The 19,118-nt window shown below is 39.0% G+C and overlaps 1 protein-coding gene across 4 annotated transcripts in view; it reads right to left on the reverse strand.

The window, feature by feature from the left end:
• Nucleotides 1-5,991: 5,991 nt before the first annotated feature.
• Nucleotides 5,992-19,118, reverse strand: part of HIBADH (3-hydroxyisobutyrate dehydrogenase) — a 111,173-nt gene continuing 98,046 nt past the window's right edge. For 2 of the 4 annotated variants that reach the window (XM_001499874.6, XM_070264722.1), the window contains exons 7-8: nt 11,677-11,833; nt 5,992-6,957 (exon numbers count right to left, since the gene is read on the reverse strand). In XM_001499874.6, the coding sequence (XP_001499924.1) occupies nt 6,799-6,957; nt 11,677-11,833 (316 nt within the window). In that variant the 3' untranslated portion in view covers nt 5,992-6,798. Of the gene's footprint in view, nt 6,958-11,671; nt 11,834-19,118 lie in introns of all 4 variants that reach the window. The other 2 variants (XM_014739146.2, XM_070264721.1) reach the window with 1 other exon arrangement.

A 19,118-nucleotide genomic window follows, 5' to 3' on the forward strand; every position in this document is an offset into this window, starting at 1 on the left:
TCATCTTCAATCTCTCTGCCACCCACGAGAGATGATTCCATGTGCGCACTGGTGCGATGGACATGCTAGTTTATGGGTCTGACACCTTGCATGGAACATTACAAATCCCTATGATGTCCTTAAGCTCCCTCTTCAATTGAACTGAAAGATGGCTAAAAACCCCACTCAGGCAGACGACTCCCCATTGGCTGGCCATTTGAGAATGCTCCAGGGTGCAGTTACTGCAGCTGAGGCTGGTAGTAACTTGTGCTGTTTTGCTGAGCAGCCGCAGGCTTCTGACGGTAGCCTGGGTAGAATTTATGCACATGGATAACACTGCCCCATTCTCTGCTCAGATTTGCCTTTCTCCCCACATAGGAAGTAGACAGATCACACACATTTCAGATTGCTTAGAGAACAAGTCAAGATCAAAATCTGTGCCACGAGAAGAACGGCCAGGAAGTAGGCCCAGTCCATTTGGGGTTCGCTTAAATTTGGACACAGCTGTGGCTGAGCATATGCTCCATTATCATGGTGTCAGACCAATAGGATAGCAAGAGTCTCTCAAACACCAACTATTCACAGAACCCCCTGAATCATCAAACCTGTGTTATTATGAGAGTCACCTTATGCCTCAAGGTCTATTTAGCATGTTATAAAAGATTACATTTGGAACTGCTGTGCTCCATCAAGGGAAATATGTGCATGCTTTATCTGCATGCAAGTTGATGTTTAAAGTACATTAAAAATGGGACTAAAGCTTGCTACCAAAACTGCATATTTTTCCCCCTAAGTTTCTTCAGTCAAACAACACAAGCTAACCCTTTGACTAAGAAAATTTTGTAAAAGATCCACATTCTGCAAGACTTCTTGGGCAACTATAACAGACAGCATCATTTATAACCCCAAGTAAAATAAACTTGATCTGCTGAGGAAGAATCTTTATGCAGTTAGTAGTTCACCAAACACAACTGTGATGCCATAGCTGCCACTCACTCAGTCACTCACCACTTACTGAGTTCTTACTAACTGCCAGATGCTGAACTCTACGTGGGGTCTCAAAGCTGAACATGACACATTCTGTGCCCTTAAAGAGCTCACAATCTGGTGTGGAAGACAGATGGGCAAACCAGCAAATATAACGTAATATGGTAAGTGCTATGATGCAAGAGATATCAACCAGGAGCTATGGAAACAGACGTGAAATGACTCAGCCTGAGGTGGCTGAGGAAGGCCTTTTAGATGGAATGGTGCCTGAGCTGGTGAGCCGGGGATGGAGGAGAAGGGCATTTCAGATGAAGGAAGTGGCACGTGCAAAGGTACTGAGGTGTGAGAAGCATGGCATGCTTGGGAAATGGCAAGTGCTGTGATTCACCTTTGGCACACAGGGTGCCATAAAGGAAGTGAAAGGCAATGGGCTGGTGAAGAAAAAGAGGAGCCAGAGCATGAAGGGCCTGAATGCCACTCTGAGAAGTTGAGAGTGCATCTGAGGCTAGAGGATTTTATGAAGGGGAATAACTGGATTGGATTTCATTCTAGGACTTCTCTTGCAGCAGTGTGAAGGATGAAATGAGAAGAACCAGATTGGTGGCCAAGAAGCGGCTGTGAATCTATAGACACAGAAAGATTAGTGGTTGCCTATAGCTGTGGGGTTGTGGGAGAGAATGGGGAGTGACTGTAAATGGGCACAAGAGATTTTTCGGCGGGGGGGGGGGGGGTGGGGGGGGTGGGTGGAAGCGTTCTAAAATTGGATTGTGGTGATGCTTGTACAACTCGGTAAATTTACTGAAAGTCATGGAATTGTACATTTAAAATGAGCAAATTTTATTGATGTAAATTATACCTCAGTAAAGCTGTTAGAAAAAAAGAGAAGCAATTGCAAAGGTACTGAAGTATCCTAGACAAGGCTGAATGAGGGTCTGAAGTAGGCACTAGAGATTTAGAATTCACCACGGAGAGTGGGGGCAGGCGAGAGAAGAGTCAGAGACGGTTCCTGGGAACCTGAACTGGACGGGGATCAGGAGGAGAAGCAGCTCTGCTGGGGAGGATGGGGAGCTCAGGTTTTGATATGCTGAGTTTGAGGCACCTATGGAACATACACCTAAGCAGGTTTTCTCAAATGCCACATTATCAACATGTGGGGCAGGATAATTCTTGTTGTGGGACCTGTCCTGGGCTTGTAGAATGTTTAGCAGCATCCCTGGCCGCTACCCACTAGATGCCAGTAGAATCCCCCTCTCCCAGTATGACACTGAAAATGTCTCCAGATATTGCCACATGTCTCCTGGGGGCAAAAGTGCCCCAGCTGAGAACTACTTATCAAGAGAGAAAGATCTTAACTCAGGATTTTTTTCTTTAGTTTTTCTTTTTCTTAGATATTTCACACATCATAAAGTTCACCATTTAAAAGTGTACAATTTGGGGCTGGCCCCGTGGCCGAGTGGTTAAGTTCGCGCGCTCCACTGCAGGCGGCCCAGTGTTTCGTTGGTTCGAATCCTGGGCGCGGACACGGCACTGCTCATCAAACCACGCTGAGGCAGCGTCCCACATGCCACAACTAGAGGGACCCACAACGAAGAATATACAACTATGTACCGGGGGGCTTTGGGGAGAAAAAGGAAAAAATAAAATCTTTAAAAAAAAAAAAAGTGTACAATTCCGTGGTTTTCAATACATTCACAAAGTTGTGCAACTGTCACTCCTATCTAATTTCAGAACATTTTCATCACCCCAGAAACCCCTTACCTATCAGTCACTCCCATTTCCCCTCCTCACTAGTCCTTGGGAACCACTCATGTCCTTTGTCTCTGCAGATGTGCCTATTCCCGTATTTCATACAGAATCACACAGTATGTGGCCTTTCGTGACAGACTTCTTTCACCTGACATAATGTTTTCAGGGTTCACCCCAGCTGCAGCATGTATCAGTACTTGACTCATTTCTATGGCTAATCTGCGATAGTATGGGCATATCACAGTTTGCTTATACAATCATCAGGTGAGGGGCACTTTGTTTCACTTTTTGGCTATTATAAGCAATGCTGCTATGAACACTCATGTACAAGTTGTTGTGCAGACATATGTTTTCATTTTTCTTGAGTATATATCTAGGAGCAGAATTGCTGGATCATGTGCTGTTTAACCTTTCAAGGAACTGCCAAACTATTTTCCAAAGTAGCTGCAGTGTATGAGGGTTCCACTCTTTCTACATGTTCGCCAACACCTATGATTGTCCTTAATTCACATTTTCTTGTTTCAAGATTCCAAGCGAGCATTTAATATTAGGCTACATTGTTTATAAACAACTTTACAGATGAGAAAACTTGGGGCCAGCCCCGTGGCCGAGTGGTTAAGTTCGCACGCTCCACTTTCATGGCCTGGGGTTTCGCTGCTTCAGATCCTGGGCGTGGACACAGCACTGCTCATCAGGACACGCTGAAGCAGTGTCCCACAGGCCACAGCTAGAAAGACTCACAACTAAAATATACAACTACGTACTGGGGGGCTTTGGAGAGAAGAAGGAAAGATAAAAATAATTTAAAAAAAACTAATAGAGGAGGATGACATATAGGTCATGCTTAGAGGTCAATAAAGTCCTTTTCAGCACTAAAATTTATTATTTTACGTTAAAAAACTGTATAATTAACTACTATACTACTCTATCCTTCATATAAGATGCTGGCAATCCGACATATGATGTTTGTGCTGGTTTTTAGTTTTCAAAGATCCATCCACACTTACATCTTTCTCCTCTCAACTTCTCAAAGATAGCACTTGGCAAGTGTTCTCTTTCTCTTTCACGCATCCATTTTTCCCTCTTTATTCGATCATTCCACTTCCATCAGCATAACACCATAACATCTCCCCTCTTAACAGTATAACAAAACTTCCCTTGACCCCATATTCCCTGCCAGTTTCTATCCCATTTGTCTGTTTTCTTCTGCAGCAAAACTTCTTGCGAGTTGTCTCTATGCATTGGTTCCAAATTCTCTCCTCTCATTCTCAATCTCCTCTCCAACACGCCACCAAAACACTTGTCAGTCACCAGTAACTTCTATTTTGCCAAATCCAAATGATTCTCAGCCCTTCTATCACTCAACTTACCAGCAGCTTTCGATACAAATAATCATTCCCACCTTCAAACAGTGTCTTCATTTGGCTCCTAATAGGACACTTCTCCTATTTTTTTCTTACCTTACTGGTCACTCCTCCTCAGACTCATTTGCTGTTTCTGCCTCAATTTCCCAACTCTCACAGTTAGAGTAACATGGTGCTTGGTCCCTGGACCTTTGTTTTTCTCAACTTAGATGTCTACTGGGCATCTCAAGTAAACTCCTGATTTTTTTCTCCTAAACCTTCCACAATTCTCCCTAAATCCTTCTCCCACCATCTTCCTCACATAGTAAATGGTAACTCCTTTCTTCCACTTTCTCCACCACCCCTGACTCCTCCCTTTGTCTCTCACTTCATCCACAGTTAGTGGCTCTATCTTTCATGTTCAGAATCTGACCACTTCTCGTCTCCTCCATCATTATCTTTCTGGTCCAAGCTGCCACCATTTCTCAACTGGATTATTACAATTGTCTCCTACTGGTCTCTTTGCTTCCACCCTTGTCTCCACAGTCTGTTCTCATAGCAGCCAGAGTGATCTCTTGAAAAAGTAGGTCAGAGCATATCAATTCTCTGAACGAAATCTTCCACGGGCTGGCTATGATAGGGTGTTTGCAAAATGGCCTCCCTGATGCCCCTCTCTATGCCCACAATCTTACAGAATCCCCTCCATGTTGACTTTGCACTTGGGTGGACGACTTGCTTTGGCCAATGGCACAGTACAGACATGAAGCAAACAGAGGTTGGACAAGTGCTTCTTCACTGGGGCTTGTTCTATGTTGCTGCTGGAAGCCCTTCTGCCACCATGTGAACAAACTCAGGTTAGCCTCCTGGAGGATGAGCGACCATGTGGAGAGAAGCCTCAACCACCCCAGCTGTCCCAGGTGAGTGAGGCCAAACTAGGCCCTCCAGCTCCAGATGAGTTGGCCCAGTTCAGAAGAATAAAATAGCCAACCTAAAGAATCTTGACAAAGAATAAACACTTATTCTTTTAAGCCACTAAATTTTGGGGGTGGCAGTGTATCAGTTAGCTTTTGCTGATACATGGCCTGTTTCACTCAGAATAAAAGCCAACGTCCTAAAATAGCCTCCAAGCCCCTACATGGTCTGGCCCCCTCATCTCATGACACTTTACTTACAGCCTCCTTGTTATTCCTCATATCTAGTGTTATCCTACATCAGGACCTTTGTACTTTCTGTTCCCTGGGCCTAGAATGTTCTTGCCTCAGATATCTGCATGGCTTGTTCCCTCACCTCCTCCTCATCTCTGCTCAAATGCCACCTTGTCAAAGAGAACTCTCCTTATCACCCTAACAAAATACCCCTGGCACTCCCCATTCATCCCCCTTATCCTGCTTTATTTTTCCTTCTAGTCCTTATCATCACCAGACGTAAGCATTAAACATTTATTTCTTGTTTGTCACACCTCCTCACAGATATGCATACGAGACACCAGAATTTATGATCTACAAAGGCAGGATTTTTGTCTGATTTGTTCATCACTGTAGCCCCGGCACTTATAATAGTGCCTGGAATTTTTTATCACCAGGAAAATAATGGAGGTGGTAGTACTTTCCACCAAATTTGGTGTCTAGGTCTATCATCTGGAATATTTCTAGGGGCCGAGGTGGAGAAAGTGGCAACTGTGCTCCATATTGGGACATACTATACTGAGCGCAGGCTGAATTCCTATAGCGCCCATAACCTAGAGACATTCAAATGAATGTCCATTAGGATTCAGGTAGAGCAGCAGGATGCTGGCTTGCCACTGGCCAATTCAGAGCTTGGTTCTTTCTGACCACCCCGCTCTTCCCATCCTTTCCCCACTAGTCTGTAACCCCAGTTTGTCAGATCATTTGATTGTTCACCAAATGGCTGAGAAGACGCAAAAACTCTAAGAAAGTATTATCAGCATAAAAATTTATTGGAATTCAAAATAATATGGTTATATTTAGAATAATGTAGTAATTATCTAAGCAAATATCATCTGCTTGGCTCTGAAACAGGTCTAAAGATGTCATTCTTTTGAAGTCAAAAAACATGTAGTAAGAATGTACAAGGAAGCAAAATATAAAAAACAAGTTTGCTAAGTATCGGGAGTTGTTAGAAGAGGAATACACTAGGATACTGTAACAGAATCCAAATTAGAAGACATGCAGCCAGGAGTTCACTTGCTTTGTCAACTCCCTGGAAAGCAAATCAGTAACCTCAGTAATGCTAGAATACCCCCACTTGATTAACAGGACTAATTTCCTGAGGGACACAGGTAATAACTCACTAGACTTCTCCTTTCTCTAATTCCTTTCCTCACACCGTTTCTTTTCTTTCCTTTAAGACAGGTCTCATCCTGTTGAAAAATTATATGGTTTTATTTGTAAAGTGGAGTAAATAATATCTAATTGAAGTAAGCAATGATTTAGTTGAAGATGCTCAGGGATCAAACTTTTGAAAAAGGTCAGTCAGCTAGTTAGTTATGATAGAGACCATCAGTGGCTTGCAGAAAAAAAAATTACAGATAATCTATGTTTGCTAAACAGATAAAAAGAATAAGCAGTTAAAAATGGGTGAAAATCCTGGGGTTTACTGTGACCTAGACAATCAAAAGCAGATGGGTGATCTTTGATTAAACCCATTTACTTGTGGAGGCAGCTATAAGGGGGCTCCAAGATAGAGTTTGGTTTCCAACAGTGTCCACGGCCAAAGTGCAGACTCAGAAGGTCTCCTCCTCCCGTAGAAACTGGAACACGGACGAGAAGTCTTTCTTTGAGTAGCCCTTTGCACACATCATCCTGTAGATCTGGTGGGCCTGACTGCCCAGAAGGATCGGGCTCTTTGTGCTGGTAGCAGAGTCTTGTGCTAATCCCAGATCCTAAATCAAACAAGAAGAGGAGGAAACACATGGAGACTGGTAGTTAGGGGTCACTTTGGAACTGTGGCTCCTAATGCTTTGGTTTCAAAAGAGGAAAACTGAAGCCTGAAAAGATAAGGTACCTAGAAGCACTATGGCAAATTATGCATATTTTTACAGTGCTTTAATAGGGCTGCAAAACTGCTCCACACAGAAACCTTGATTTCCAAGTATCCTCTCCACTCCTCCACGTTCCACCAGACCTTTTTGTTCTGTTTTGACCTTGCACAGGGGTTACTATACAGGTGAGATCACACAGGGAAAAGCTTTTCCAAATCTACAGAAACCTGTAAGCCTAAGACAAACCCCATTAGGGAATTACTGAATATCTCTTATTCAACAAATATTTAACAACTGCTGAGTGCTGGGCACTATTCTAAGTGCTGGTGATACAGTCATGACAAAACTAAGTCACGGTTCTCACGAAGCTTTACTGCCCAGGAGAAGAGAGATGATAAATACTAAAATTCCAGACAATGACAAGTGCTGTGAAGAAAAATAAAGCAGAGTAAGGGGTTAGAAAGTGATGGATGGCAAGGGTTGGGGTGGGAGGAAGAGAGTTTTGTTAGATGAAATGTTTAGGGAAGACCCCCCCGAGGTGAAGACACTGGACCTAAGATCTGAATGTCAGACAGTACTGAGGTCTTTGGAGAGCTGGGGGAAGAGAGCTTCAGGCAGATGGAACCACAAGGTAAGGGCTTTGTGGTGGGACATGGCTTGGATATTCAAGAAATAGTAAGAAGGCCAATGAGGCTGAATTAGAGTGAGCAAAGGGGCTGAGGAGGGCCAAGAGCTTGGGGATGGGCAGAGGGGGAACACGGAAGCTTTAATATGTTTGGTAAGGAGTTCAGATTTTATTTTAAGTGCAATGGGACAATCATCTTGGCAACAACCTTTTGACATCTCAGAGAGCTAATGCTTCATTCTGAGAGTTTCAGAAAACCTACAGTTGTTTAAAAACGGACAAAAGTTAACACTATAAATCTTCTATAGTTAAGCTATAGCTAATGTATATCCACTACCATAAAAATAGAAATGTGTCCAAATTTGAAATATCTGGGGTAGATGGAAAACAATGAAGACATGGATAATTGAAACAATATTCCTACATTTCATTTTATTTGTGATTTTATAAGAGCTGTAAACAAGTGGCAAAACCACCTAGATTTCCTTCTTTCCATTATCGTCCTCATTTCCCCACCAATGGAAAAGTCAACAAGCAATGAAAGGGGAAGATAAGAAGCAACATGAGAAATATTTCTACTCTTTGAGGAACATCCTTAATAACTGAGCAGTTACCGATACCATCCACTCAAAGGAGAAAATGATTCAAAGAAAAAACAAGCAAAATTTAAAGAATGAATTAAATCTCTAGCCTCTTGGATATGTACGATGCTACAGGTGTGAACATTATTTTGTGCTTATATAATTTTCACCTTTAAACACATAGATTTGGAAAATCTATTTAACCTTAAATTCTCCTATAGGTTACACTGAAAAGCAAGTTTAATTAATACCCACACACCTAACAAATGTGGACAACTACATTATTGCTTTTACCCATACAAGCAAATAAGCGTCTTTTGTTGACATCATTTTGCAGCACATCTGCAAGATGCATTTATTTTAAAATGACAGGGAAAACTACACAGAAAGACTGCATTTAATTTTTAACCTAGTTCTATAACTAGAAAATAAGAACTCAGAGTAAGCATAACATACTGAGAAGATAACACTATTGAGAAGAAAAGTCTATTAGAGTTTTTTAAAGGGGCAAGTAAATATACCACATAAAAGCTAATAAAACCAAAAAAGGGAAACTAAAATAGCTTTGGTGGTTGCTACCTTAAAGGATAGACATTCTAAAAAGAGAAAGGTGATTAGTCTATAAAAGCCTGTGGCTTGTCGATCCTGAAATGTTGGAAAAAGAAAGCATCCTTTGAAGCTTATAGTATATAATTTAAAACAAACAAATATTTCACTTCACTAATCAAAATATTTATGAGCTCACTGGGTGGTTCAGGAAAAAATATAAAACAATTGCAAAAAGGCTTCACAAATTAATGGAGGACCAATTTGTCATGTTTTACAAGCAAACAGTATATTGGGGGAGTACCAAGAGTCATCATGATTTTCCATAAGTCATTCCTTAGTGCCCATCAGAAACAGACTTCTAGGTTAGAAAGTTCAGAAGAATGATCTAATTTTTGTATTAATTATGGTCTGATTATACACAGACAATATGTTAGAATTTTATGATGTTAAGACCTAGAAATAAATGTATAAGCTTCTTCCTCAAGGACATGCTAACATCATATCCCCCAGCACAATGAGATTTAATGGCAATTGAACAAAACATCTCTTAGTAAGTAAAGCCTTGATCTGCCCCAGCACTACAACTGCTTTAATCACCGTAACAATGACAGGAGATTTTTAAAAATCTCTATTAATTTCTCTATACTAATCTAAGTAGCTATGGTATGTCTTTGCTAACAGCTATCTGAGGTGATGAAAGATCTTTTTTCCTTTTTCTTTCTTTTTTTTTTTGAGCAAGATTAGCCCTGAGCTAACATCTGCTGCCAATCCTCCTCTTTTTACTGAGGAAGACTGGCCCTGAGCTAACATCTGTGCCCATCTTCCTCTACTTTATATGTAGGACGCCTGCCACAGCATGGCTTGACAAGTGGTGCATAGGTCCGGACCTGGGATCTGAACCAGCGAACCCCAGGCCGTCAAAGCGGAACGTGCGAACTTAACCGCTGCACCACCAGGCTGGCCCTGAAAGATTTTTAAAAGTTCCTTTCTAAGTATTCTTATTCTTAACAAAATTAAGAAGTCTTCCTCTTTCTAAGGGAAATGACAACTGCATTTCATAGAGAAAACAAGAGTAAAAGAGAACGGTAATATCCATATGTTTTACTACTGTACTGTCTTATGCTATTAGTTGAAAAAGCTGTATTTTATTATCAAGAAAATAATTTTAAAGGAAGGACACATTCACAGTGGCAGGAAGGGACAGCTATGGTGGAGCATACCAAAGCAAAGCCAGCCCTGCTGAAGGGCAGGAGCTGGAAAATCCATCCCCTTGTTATTAGAAGCCTCTACTGCTTCCTACACTTGACTTGTCAGCTGTCTCCTCTGTTCGAGCCATTAGCAGCATTTTAGGAACGAAATAAGCTAACAGGTCTCAACCCACTTCGTATAGATACGTAATGGAAACCGGGCATAAATGTGATTCTCCCCTTCTTCCACGTGCCCTAATAAATCACCCTGCAGCTTTAATGAAAACAATACACTTAAGGATCTACTTTCTGTTTCCAACAACAGCCACAAAGCACAATTATAAAAGCCTGTGTGGATGATATGCAAACCTAGATACAAGGTACAGATCGACATAAAACTATTTTCTTAAATGAAACATGAAGAGAAATAAAACTGCAAAATAAGAAACATAGTTTCAACTATTGCTTCACCTAATAAATATTTAAAGTGTGCTGACAATGTTCCAGGTACTGTGCCAAAGGCTGGGGTGGGGGGACAAGGAAGAACAATCCAGGCAGGGGGAACAGCAAGCGTGCAGGTTTGCAAGTGAAAAAGAACGAGAGGCAGAAATGAGTTCAGTAGGGCTAAAGCAAGGAGATGGGGGTGGGAAGGCAAAAATGAGCGGGTGAGGCAAGCCAAGGCCAAATAGGGCATTGTAAGGCAACTGGCAGAGATGGGCTTTAACCTACAAATAATTGGGAACCATGAAAAAGGCTCTGGAGAAATGACGTGATCAGGTTTTTACATTTTAGGAAGCCCACTCTTTACCATGGTGTGGAAAATGAACTAGAGAAGATGAGGATGAAAGGTAAGGAGACCAGTTGAGGGCTGATGTGGTTTAATCTAAATGAGGCTCAGCCAAGATACTGGTAGTGGCAGAAGGATGAAATGGATGAATTCAAGTCATATTCAAGAAGTAGAACCGACAGAATGTCAAGGGGAAGGAAGGACAGTAAGCTGAATATGGTATCCAGGTATATCTATTACTACTTTGGTAATCAAGGGAAAAAAAGTCACTGAGGTGGTGGGGGCGAACAGACGGACAGACAGGGAACAAGCTCTATGCAGAAATCTGGAAGTCTGTTCATCAAAACATATTTCCTAAAGTTGAGATCATAAACAAGAGGAGGCCAACAATTTACTTTTGAATTACTTTACACATAAATACATTAATATTCTTAAAGCAGGAAGATGTATTTAGATATCCAGTATCATGAGAAAGATCTCTTCTTTTGTGATGGGTATATCCAATGTCAGTGTATTATTAACCATCAGAAAAGTCTTACTGCTTCCATTCTAAGGACTTGGTAAATTAATGTAAATTAATGATGAAGAACAAAATTTTACCAGCTCAAATTACACACAAACCCAAGCACAAAAGAAAAATCCCAGCCCATTCTTCTCATGCGAAAGGCCAGGAATAAAAACAAACAAGGTAAGGATTTTTATCTAAGCTAAGTTTTAACTCATTTCCAGTGAGTGAGTGAATAACTATTTTAGTAATCTTGCCTTTTAGGACAGACATATGCTTTGTTAAAAGGGAAAGGGGTGGGGGGAGAGAGAGAGGGGGAGGGAGGGAGGAGAATTAGACTAGCAAACAGTCTTTCCCTCTCTCTGTAGTCTCTGCACTTACCATACCTTAGCCATGAGTGTTGTTCCAAATCCACCCTGATAGTTATTAGCCGAGGGAACTCCATCCATCACCCCAGGTACAGGATTGTAACTGTCACTTGACCAACACCGTCCTGAGCTCATATTTAGAATTTTAGCCAAGAGTTTTGGGTCAAGCCCTAACCTGTCAAAGGTCAAAGAAAAGAAGTGTTAAATGTCAAAATGTACAAGTCATGCATGACTTATTTATGTTTGAGGATGCTCCATCTTCTCTTTCCATTTATTGTATGTCTTCAAATATCAAAGCAGATTGATGAGGGTGAAGAATCCAATCTTAAATTATAGGATATTAAAAGCTAGTGATTAAACATTTCTAAGCCAGGACATTCTGCACTGAGAGAAAACCCTCTGCACTACACTACTTTTAAGAAATAATACATAATTGCAGAAAAGTGCTGTTGGTTTATCCCATACATGGGTCTTCTAGTCTTTTGGACATTACTGCACTTATGTGTCACATAAGAACCATAAACCCATACGATAATCTAAATTCTCCATTCTTTACTCACAACTGATATATTTCAGAAAGAAATACTGACAGTTAAACTATGCATCATGGGAGTCTGTGAGGATGCATTTATATGTATATTTATTCTATTAGCTTTTATGAGAATAAATGCAAGAGATGAACCATGAGCAGTGAAACGAGCTTAAGAGAAGTTATCATTATAAAAGAAGACATTTCTTGCTGCAAACTCTTGCTTATTTATTAAATCTTCATTAGACAATCTTGCTTATGAAGCAAGTGTGCACAGAGTTGTGACATATGCTATCTATTCAGAGACATGCATTATAGTTCTGGGTCAACTGCTGATAAGGTTACTGATCCTGATAAAACAAAGCTTGCCCAAGCGGAAACATCATTTGTGCTATCACTGAGCTGATGGCATAAACGGGTGTTCAATGTGGACCCAGAGAAAAGTGGAATCAAAGTGCTGTATCACTTTGATTCTAACTATTTTAACGCTGTTTGGGAAGCACAGTTTTGCTAAGGATCAGTGAAGCAAGTTTCAAATAAAACTTTATACCCAGCAATTTATTGGTTTCTTTCATACAAAGAGCCATTATAAAACAATTGTCATAAAAACTTTCTGCTTTTCTTATAACCACTCTCTTTCAAAATAAAAAAAGATTGAAAAGAGACTCATACAAATGTTAAACAAATGGTGCATTTTGGCATGCTTAAGTTCTTGTTTGCTTTCTGTGTTTGAAATATACGTCTGTTTATTTCCAAATCTGAATATTGTGACTAGGAAAACATTTTTCCAAAGCTAGAGTAGGGGGCTAGGGCACGTATGGACTGCTTATGTAATATAACTGTTACGTAATCAGGCTTTCCAGGAGTAGCTGTGGTTCAAGGAATACTACATGGCATGCCACATATATGAAGTCATATGGTGGGCCACGATATAAGGAGGGGTTTTTACTGAAGATTATAATAGATGTAAAAGATTCAATCTAAATTAACTAGCATACATTCAGTTCAACTGTAGACTGCCCAAAGAAACTCAACAGTTTCCATCTTTTATAAAGATCCAAATTTATTACATGTGTAGTTTGCTACTGATGCTTTCTTTCCTCTTTTAAATAAAATTAGGCTATCAGTATGCTGTTGCAGCAGATGACTCAAGAAAAGATAAAGCCAATGTGCTCAGGTAATAATTGTGAAAAGCAAAATCACAAATTAGCAATTAGTTAATTAGCTGTAATTGCAAATACATTCTCTAAGCAGAAATATTCAAGAATGTATATGTCTAATATATTCCATGAGCAGGGAATATTTTTAAAGACCCCAAATATCAATTCTTCCTTCCATTTGAAATATAATTCAGGGGCTTTCTAATTTAGATTTTCTTTTCTTTTCTTTTTTTTTTAAGTATGCTTTTCAGCAAGGAAGATTGGCCCTGAGCTAACATCTGTTGCCAATCTTCCTCTTTTCCTTTTTTTTTTTTCTCCCCAAAGCCCCAGTACATAGTTATATATCATAGTTGTAGGTCATTCTTGTTCTTCTATGTGGGATGCTGCCATAGCATGGCCTGATGAGTGGTGTGTAGGTCTGCGCCCGGGATCTGAACTGGCGAACCACGGGCTGCCGAAGCGGAGTTTCGCATGAACTTAACCACTCGGCCACAGGGCCAGCCCCTAGATTTTCTTTTAAAATGGTGCATCACATTTAAAGCAGCAGAGTTACTCCCCTGTATGTATGTATCTGACACAGTGACATTGGATATAATCTACTGGGTTATACTCAGCAGTACCTCACAACAGTTTTTATTGCTAAAAAAAATTCATGCTCTGTCTGTAATACTCACCAAAATGGTGAGCAAGGCTTATTACCCTTTGTAAAACCCTACATCACATTTTTCTTGAATGTTCGAGGAAAAGTACCGGCACTGATTCATGGAACCCTTTTTGGTGTATTACTATTTAGAAGCATCCTGAAGGGCACACACAAAAACGAGGTGGCAGTTGTTACGCACTCTCTTTTCAAGTCTGCTGCTTCCCCAAGGAGCTGATTCCCTTCAGGAGATGGTTACTCCCTCTCCACTTCTCCTCCCCCTACTCCCCACCCTACAGCAAAGTGTATCATTAAAAAGAGCAAGTTAGAAGTGCTTTGCATTTCATCTTTCTGAGGATTCTTTCACTGGCACATACATAACTGACAGTTAAAATTAGACATGATATTAAAATCAGTTACTGAAGTCCTCTGTCTTCCACTGTGCCCAAGGCTTGTAATGGTCTGAAACCAGCTAGAATACACAGTAATTGTCATTCAGAGAGTCTATCCTAGAACGTCATGCTTCACTGGAGAAGACTGAGTTTCCATTTGAAATCAACAAATTAATCCAAGACAGGTATCTGAAAGGGCAAGTTTAATAGGAAGCAGCTACTGGGCTCTCAACCATGATAAAATGTTATTGCTGTTTCCCTGTAAATTGGCTGGGAACATATGATACTTTCTGCATAAGAGCCCCATTGCTGCTCAGGAGATATACAGCTCAAGCCATCAAAAGGATGACAGTCTGTCAGTCCCCATAATAACTTGCCACTGGATGTGGTTCGAGAGTGTGCGTGTGCATGCATGTGGCTTTACAATTGCTGGAATGTTCTCTGATACAGAGAATAAATTCATCACTCTGACCGCATATATAATGCAACTCAAATAAACGTCACTGTGTCCAATCTACTCACCTTTAAAACACAAGAATTTTAAATGAACTTTTGGGAGAAGTAAAAATGATGCATAAACTATAAAAAAATTAAAGAGAATCCAAACATTTGCCTTCACTATAACCAAGGCTTTTAAGGACCAAAAAAATTTGTTCACTTTATATTCTCTATAAGTATCTATACTGCCTGGTTTTATGTAAGAACAAAGCAAATTATGTCACTAAACTGAGATGTCTGTATCACAAGAACAGATCTGAAAATGACACATCTAAGACCATGTCAGTTTTAACTTGCTTATTCACCAATGTTTACACAGATCTGCCCTGTGCAGGTGCTGCGCTTGGAGCCAAGGAGACCACAGGAAAGAAGCCTGCCCTCCAGGAATGGGCCAGTTAAGACACTCACCCAGGTAACTGTCACCTGAGGCAGGAGAAGTGCCTCTCTCCCTCCCTCTCTCCTCTCCTTATCCATTTGACAAATCTTCCCTGAGTGTCTGCTATGTGCGAGTATGTTTTTAAGATACAGAAATGAGCAGACAAACCCGATCCCCTTCCTGGATCTCTCATTCTAGTTGGGGAGACAGGCAACAAACAAATAAACATATAATGCCAGCTAGTTTTCCTAATCATGATATTCAGATTTGGAAATAAACAGACGTATATTTCGAACACACAAAGCAAACAAGAACTTAAGCATGCCATAATGCACCACTTGTTTAACATTTGTATGAGTCTCTTTTCAATCTTTTTTTATTTTGAAAGAGATTGGTTATAAGAAAAAGCAGAAGGCTTTTATGACAATTGTTTTATAATGGCTCTTTGTATGAAAGAAACCAGTAAATTGCTGGGTATAAAGTTTTGTACATCAATAACTACCACATATTGAACACGTACTGTGTGCCAGGAACTGTTTTAAAAGATCTACATCGATTAACTCATTTAATCTTCACAACAACCCAGGGGATAGATACTATTATTTCTGTCATTTCATAGATGAGAAAAGCTGAAGTCTGTGGCAAAGCTGGGATGCAAGCATTGACAGATACCCAAACTCTCACCATCCTGAGTCTCACTGGGTCATGTGGATAGTGAACTCAACAATCAGCCAATACGATGGCATTTCATCAGTCTATTAAGAAATCTAGTCAAAATTGTATTATAAACCTTTTTCCATTTGTTATATCTATTAGGGTATATAAATAAGAGGCTTCAGTCAGCTCCTAAAGGGAAAGGCAACATCTTCTAAGGGCAGTAGCCGAGAAACTAAAACTATGCTTGTAGGATAGTTTTCATCTTGAACAGTCTTCCAGAAGTTCAACTGTTTTAAGCTTCTTATGGTGGAAGAAGACATTACAGTTGTTGCTGGAGGGGCCTGAGCCCTGACTGGTAATGCAAATAACTTGCTATACCACTAATAGTAAAAAAAGAAAAACAAAAAACAATCCCCAGTGGAGCAAAAATAAAAACAAAACAACAAAACTCACATTATCAACATTGTGCCTAAGTGACGCACAGACACAAATCTCTCCAATGCAAGGAGGGCACTCTCACTGCCATAAAATTATGTTCTGAGTCCTAACTAGAACCCAATTAGAAGGCAGAAAGGTCTAATAGAAAAGAATCTCAGAATATGTTGTATACCAATATTTTTTATGCTTTACTTTTTTACAACATTCTAAAATTGCACTAACATCCATAAAGATTCACCGTGAAAGATCACAGGGTCAATAAGAGTTTTAAACTGTAAGATTTTCTTCTTCTGTTTAAAAAAAAAAAAAAAAGGGAAACATCAGTGTCCCAGAAAAAACACTGACTTATGAGAATGAAATTAATCAGAAATGATCACTTCATAGGAACGGGTGACTCAATTTGTAAATGTTGACATTAATGCTCTAAAAAAAATTTTACTTCAGAGTGAATAGAATATAAATGTGGCTGAACCACTTTGATGCTGTACTACTTTGTGGGAATTTACTACTTGGGAATTTATGCTTGCTGATGCCAATTTTCTCTTTCACCTTGCAAAGCTCAATAAATCGTGGCCACTCTCTATACTCTATTAGAGAACAATCCTGTCATTTTAAACCATGTCTGTAAACCATGGAGAAAAGACAATAGAGGAAGCAATCATCTTCAGGACTTTCAAACCAGTGAGAATCTTTGTAAGATAAACTGATAAAACCCTAATGTTATGAAAATAGCAATTCATTAGTACAATCTGAAGCACCAGAAATTTATAAATTATTTTAACAGTTAAGTAAAACTAGTGAGTTCCTGCTTTGTGTTCAAACACTTTTTATATATATGTAAATATTATACATATATAAATATATATATATATCAGTAACAGTAATGTATGTAGAGTTTTGTATTAAACATTTAAAAGTTTTATATTTCTAAATATTGTTTTTATCATATTGGAAAGGACAATAATACAGGAAAATGTATTGTTTCTGTTCTTAACGTTTCTATTTGGAATTTTATCATTGTTCATTTTCTCTGTGATAACAAACCCACTCTAGTAGCCAATGTATACATTTCATTGTATATATTTTATTCATTTGACTCAACTGATTTTCATACTATTCCTTATTAGCTGGTGTTTGGAGTTAAGACTTCCACAAGCACTTACCATACAAAAACTTCATTTTAGAATGGCAAATGATCATCTAATAAGAGTTTTGCTAGGAAAATTATTTGAGGAATGCCAGAGGATGCATCACTATGCCTAAGGAACATCCTGATCCAGTGATGCTCAAAGTAAGAAGCAGAATATAAAATAAACTGGAAAAGATAAAGAGGGAAATCTCAGTATAGTATAACCTAAGTTCATCCAGGCTTTTACTTTTTTATTACATATTCATTTATATCCAGAAAAATGAAGATAAAATTCTAAAGATGCATATGCATACAAATGCTCTAATCCTACTATCAACACCAATTAATTTTGTATGCAATTTTGGTTCCAGAAATTTACATTTTCCTCCTCCAGGAAATTAGTCTAGAGGAAGAACATGAAAACAAGTTACTAGTAACCAGTTTTTCATTTATGATAAGTGAGCCATAGCCTAAAACTGGCTACGACACAGACATAACACTTTGAACAGCTTCCTATATACAACTAGTTTTATTAAGGCTTTGTACAGATATGCCTTACCATCTTCCAGACATTCAATTTTAAAATGTAAATGGTACAGGATATTGATAAACCAATTAGCACTGATGCAAAGCAAATTCCTCTTTTATCTCAATTACAATATGACAACTTAATAGGTCAAGATAGTTTAACATCTGAGACAAGGGCAATTCAATAAAACAACAGCATCTTGATATGGTAATTAAGAGGAAATGTGAATCCATTACTGTGTTTTTAAAAATATCTCAAGCACTTTGACTCTTCTTATTGCTTTTATCCAAAGATGAAATATGAAACACTACTCTGATTTGTGATATGTTTGGTAAGCAGTTTTGGGAAGTATGAAGAAAACACCTGAATAAAGCACCTTGCTCATTAAACATTTTCTAAAGTAAGAAATGTATATTTATCATATTCATGAAACACAAAACATTCAAAAAATTAATTAGGTAATTAATCATATGTAGCATTCCTAACTCAAAAGATTAAAGGTTAAAATCAAGACATTAACCTTAAGCATTGAGAGGATGATCATCATCATAGGAAAAACAGGATTCCTTTAAGCAAAGTATAAATGCTATTTTATTTTAATGGAAAGATATATCCTTAACGTAAAGAAACAAAACCACAGGCAAGTTAAAATGAATTATGCACATACGTTGCAGCTTTATGAATGCCATCCAGTTTATCCTGAGAATAAACAACCAAGAGGCCTTTTAGTGTAGACTTTGAGGACTATATTTAAAATAGATACATAAAACCAGTCACGTGGTAGCATATTACTTAAATTCACTATACATCAAAAATGTGTTTTATACAAATTTGTCCTACACTGCCAAAGTGTGTTTAAATTTTATAGTAAAAGTGTTTCTTGCATTTCAACATAACAGAAGAAATGGAGTGCTCATATAAAAAGGATAATGTAACTACTAACATACAGTGCAATACATTTTACGGCTATGGCAAAGAGTATTCATGCTCTCCAGGGTCCTATTGGTCGTCAAATAAGCAAAGTCTATTAAAGTTCAATAATGAAGTACTTTCAAAATGTTCCTGGATCAACTCATTTATTTCTCATGAATATTTCTTTTCAACATCAGAAA

Source organism: Equus caballus, chromosome 4 (genome assembly GCF_041296265.1).
Source record: "Equus caballus isolate H_3958 breed thoroughbred chromosome 4, TB-T2T, whole genome shotgun sequence".
Lineage (NCBI taxonomy): Eukaryota > Metazoa > Chordata > Mammalia > Perissodactyla > Equidae > Equus > Equus caballus.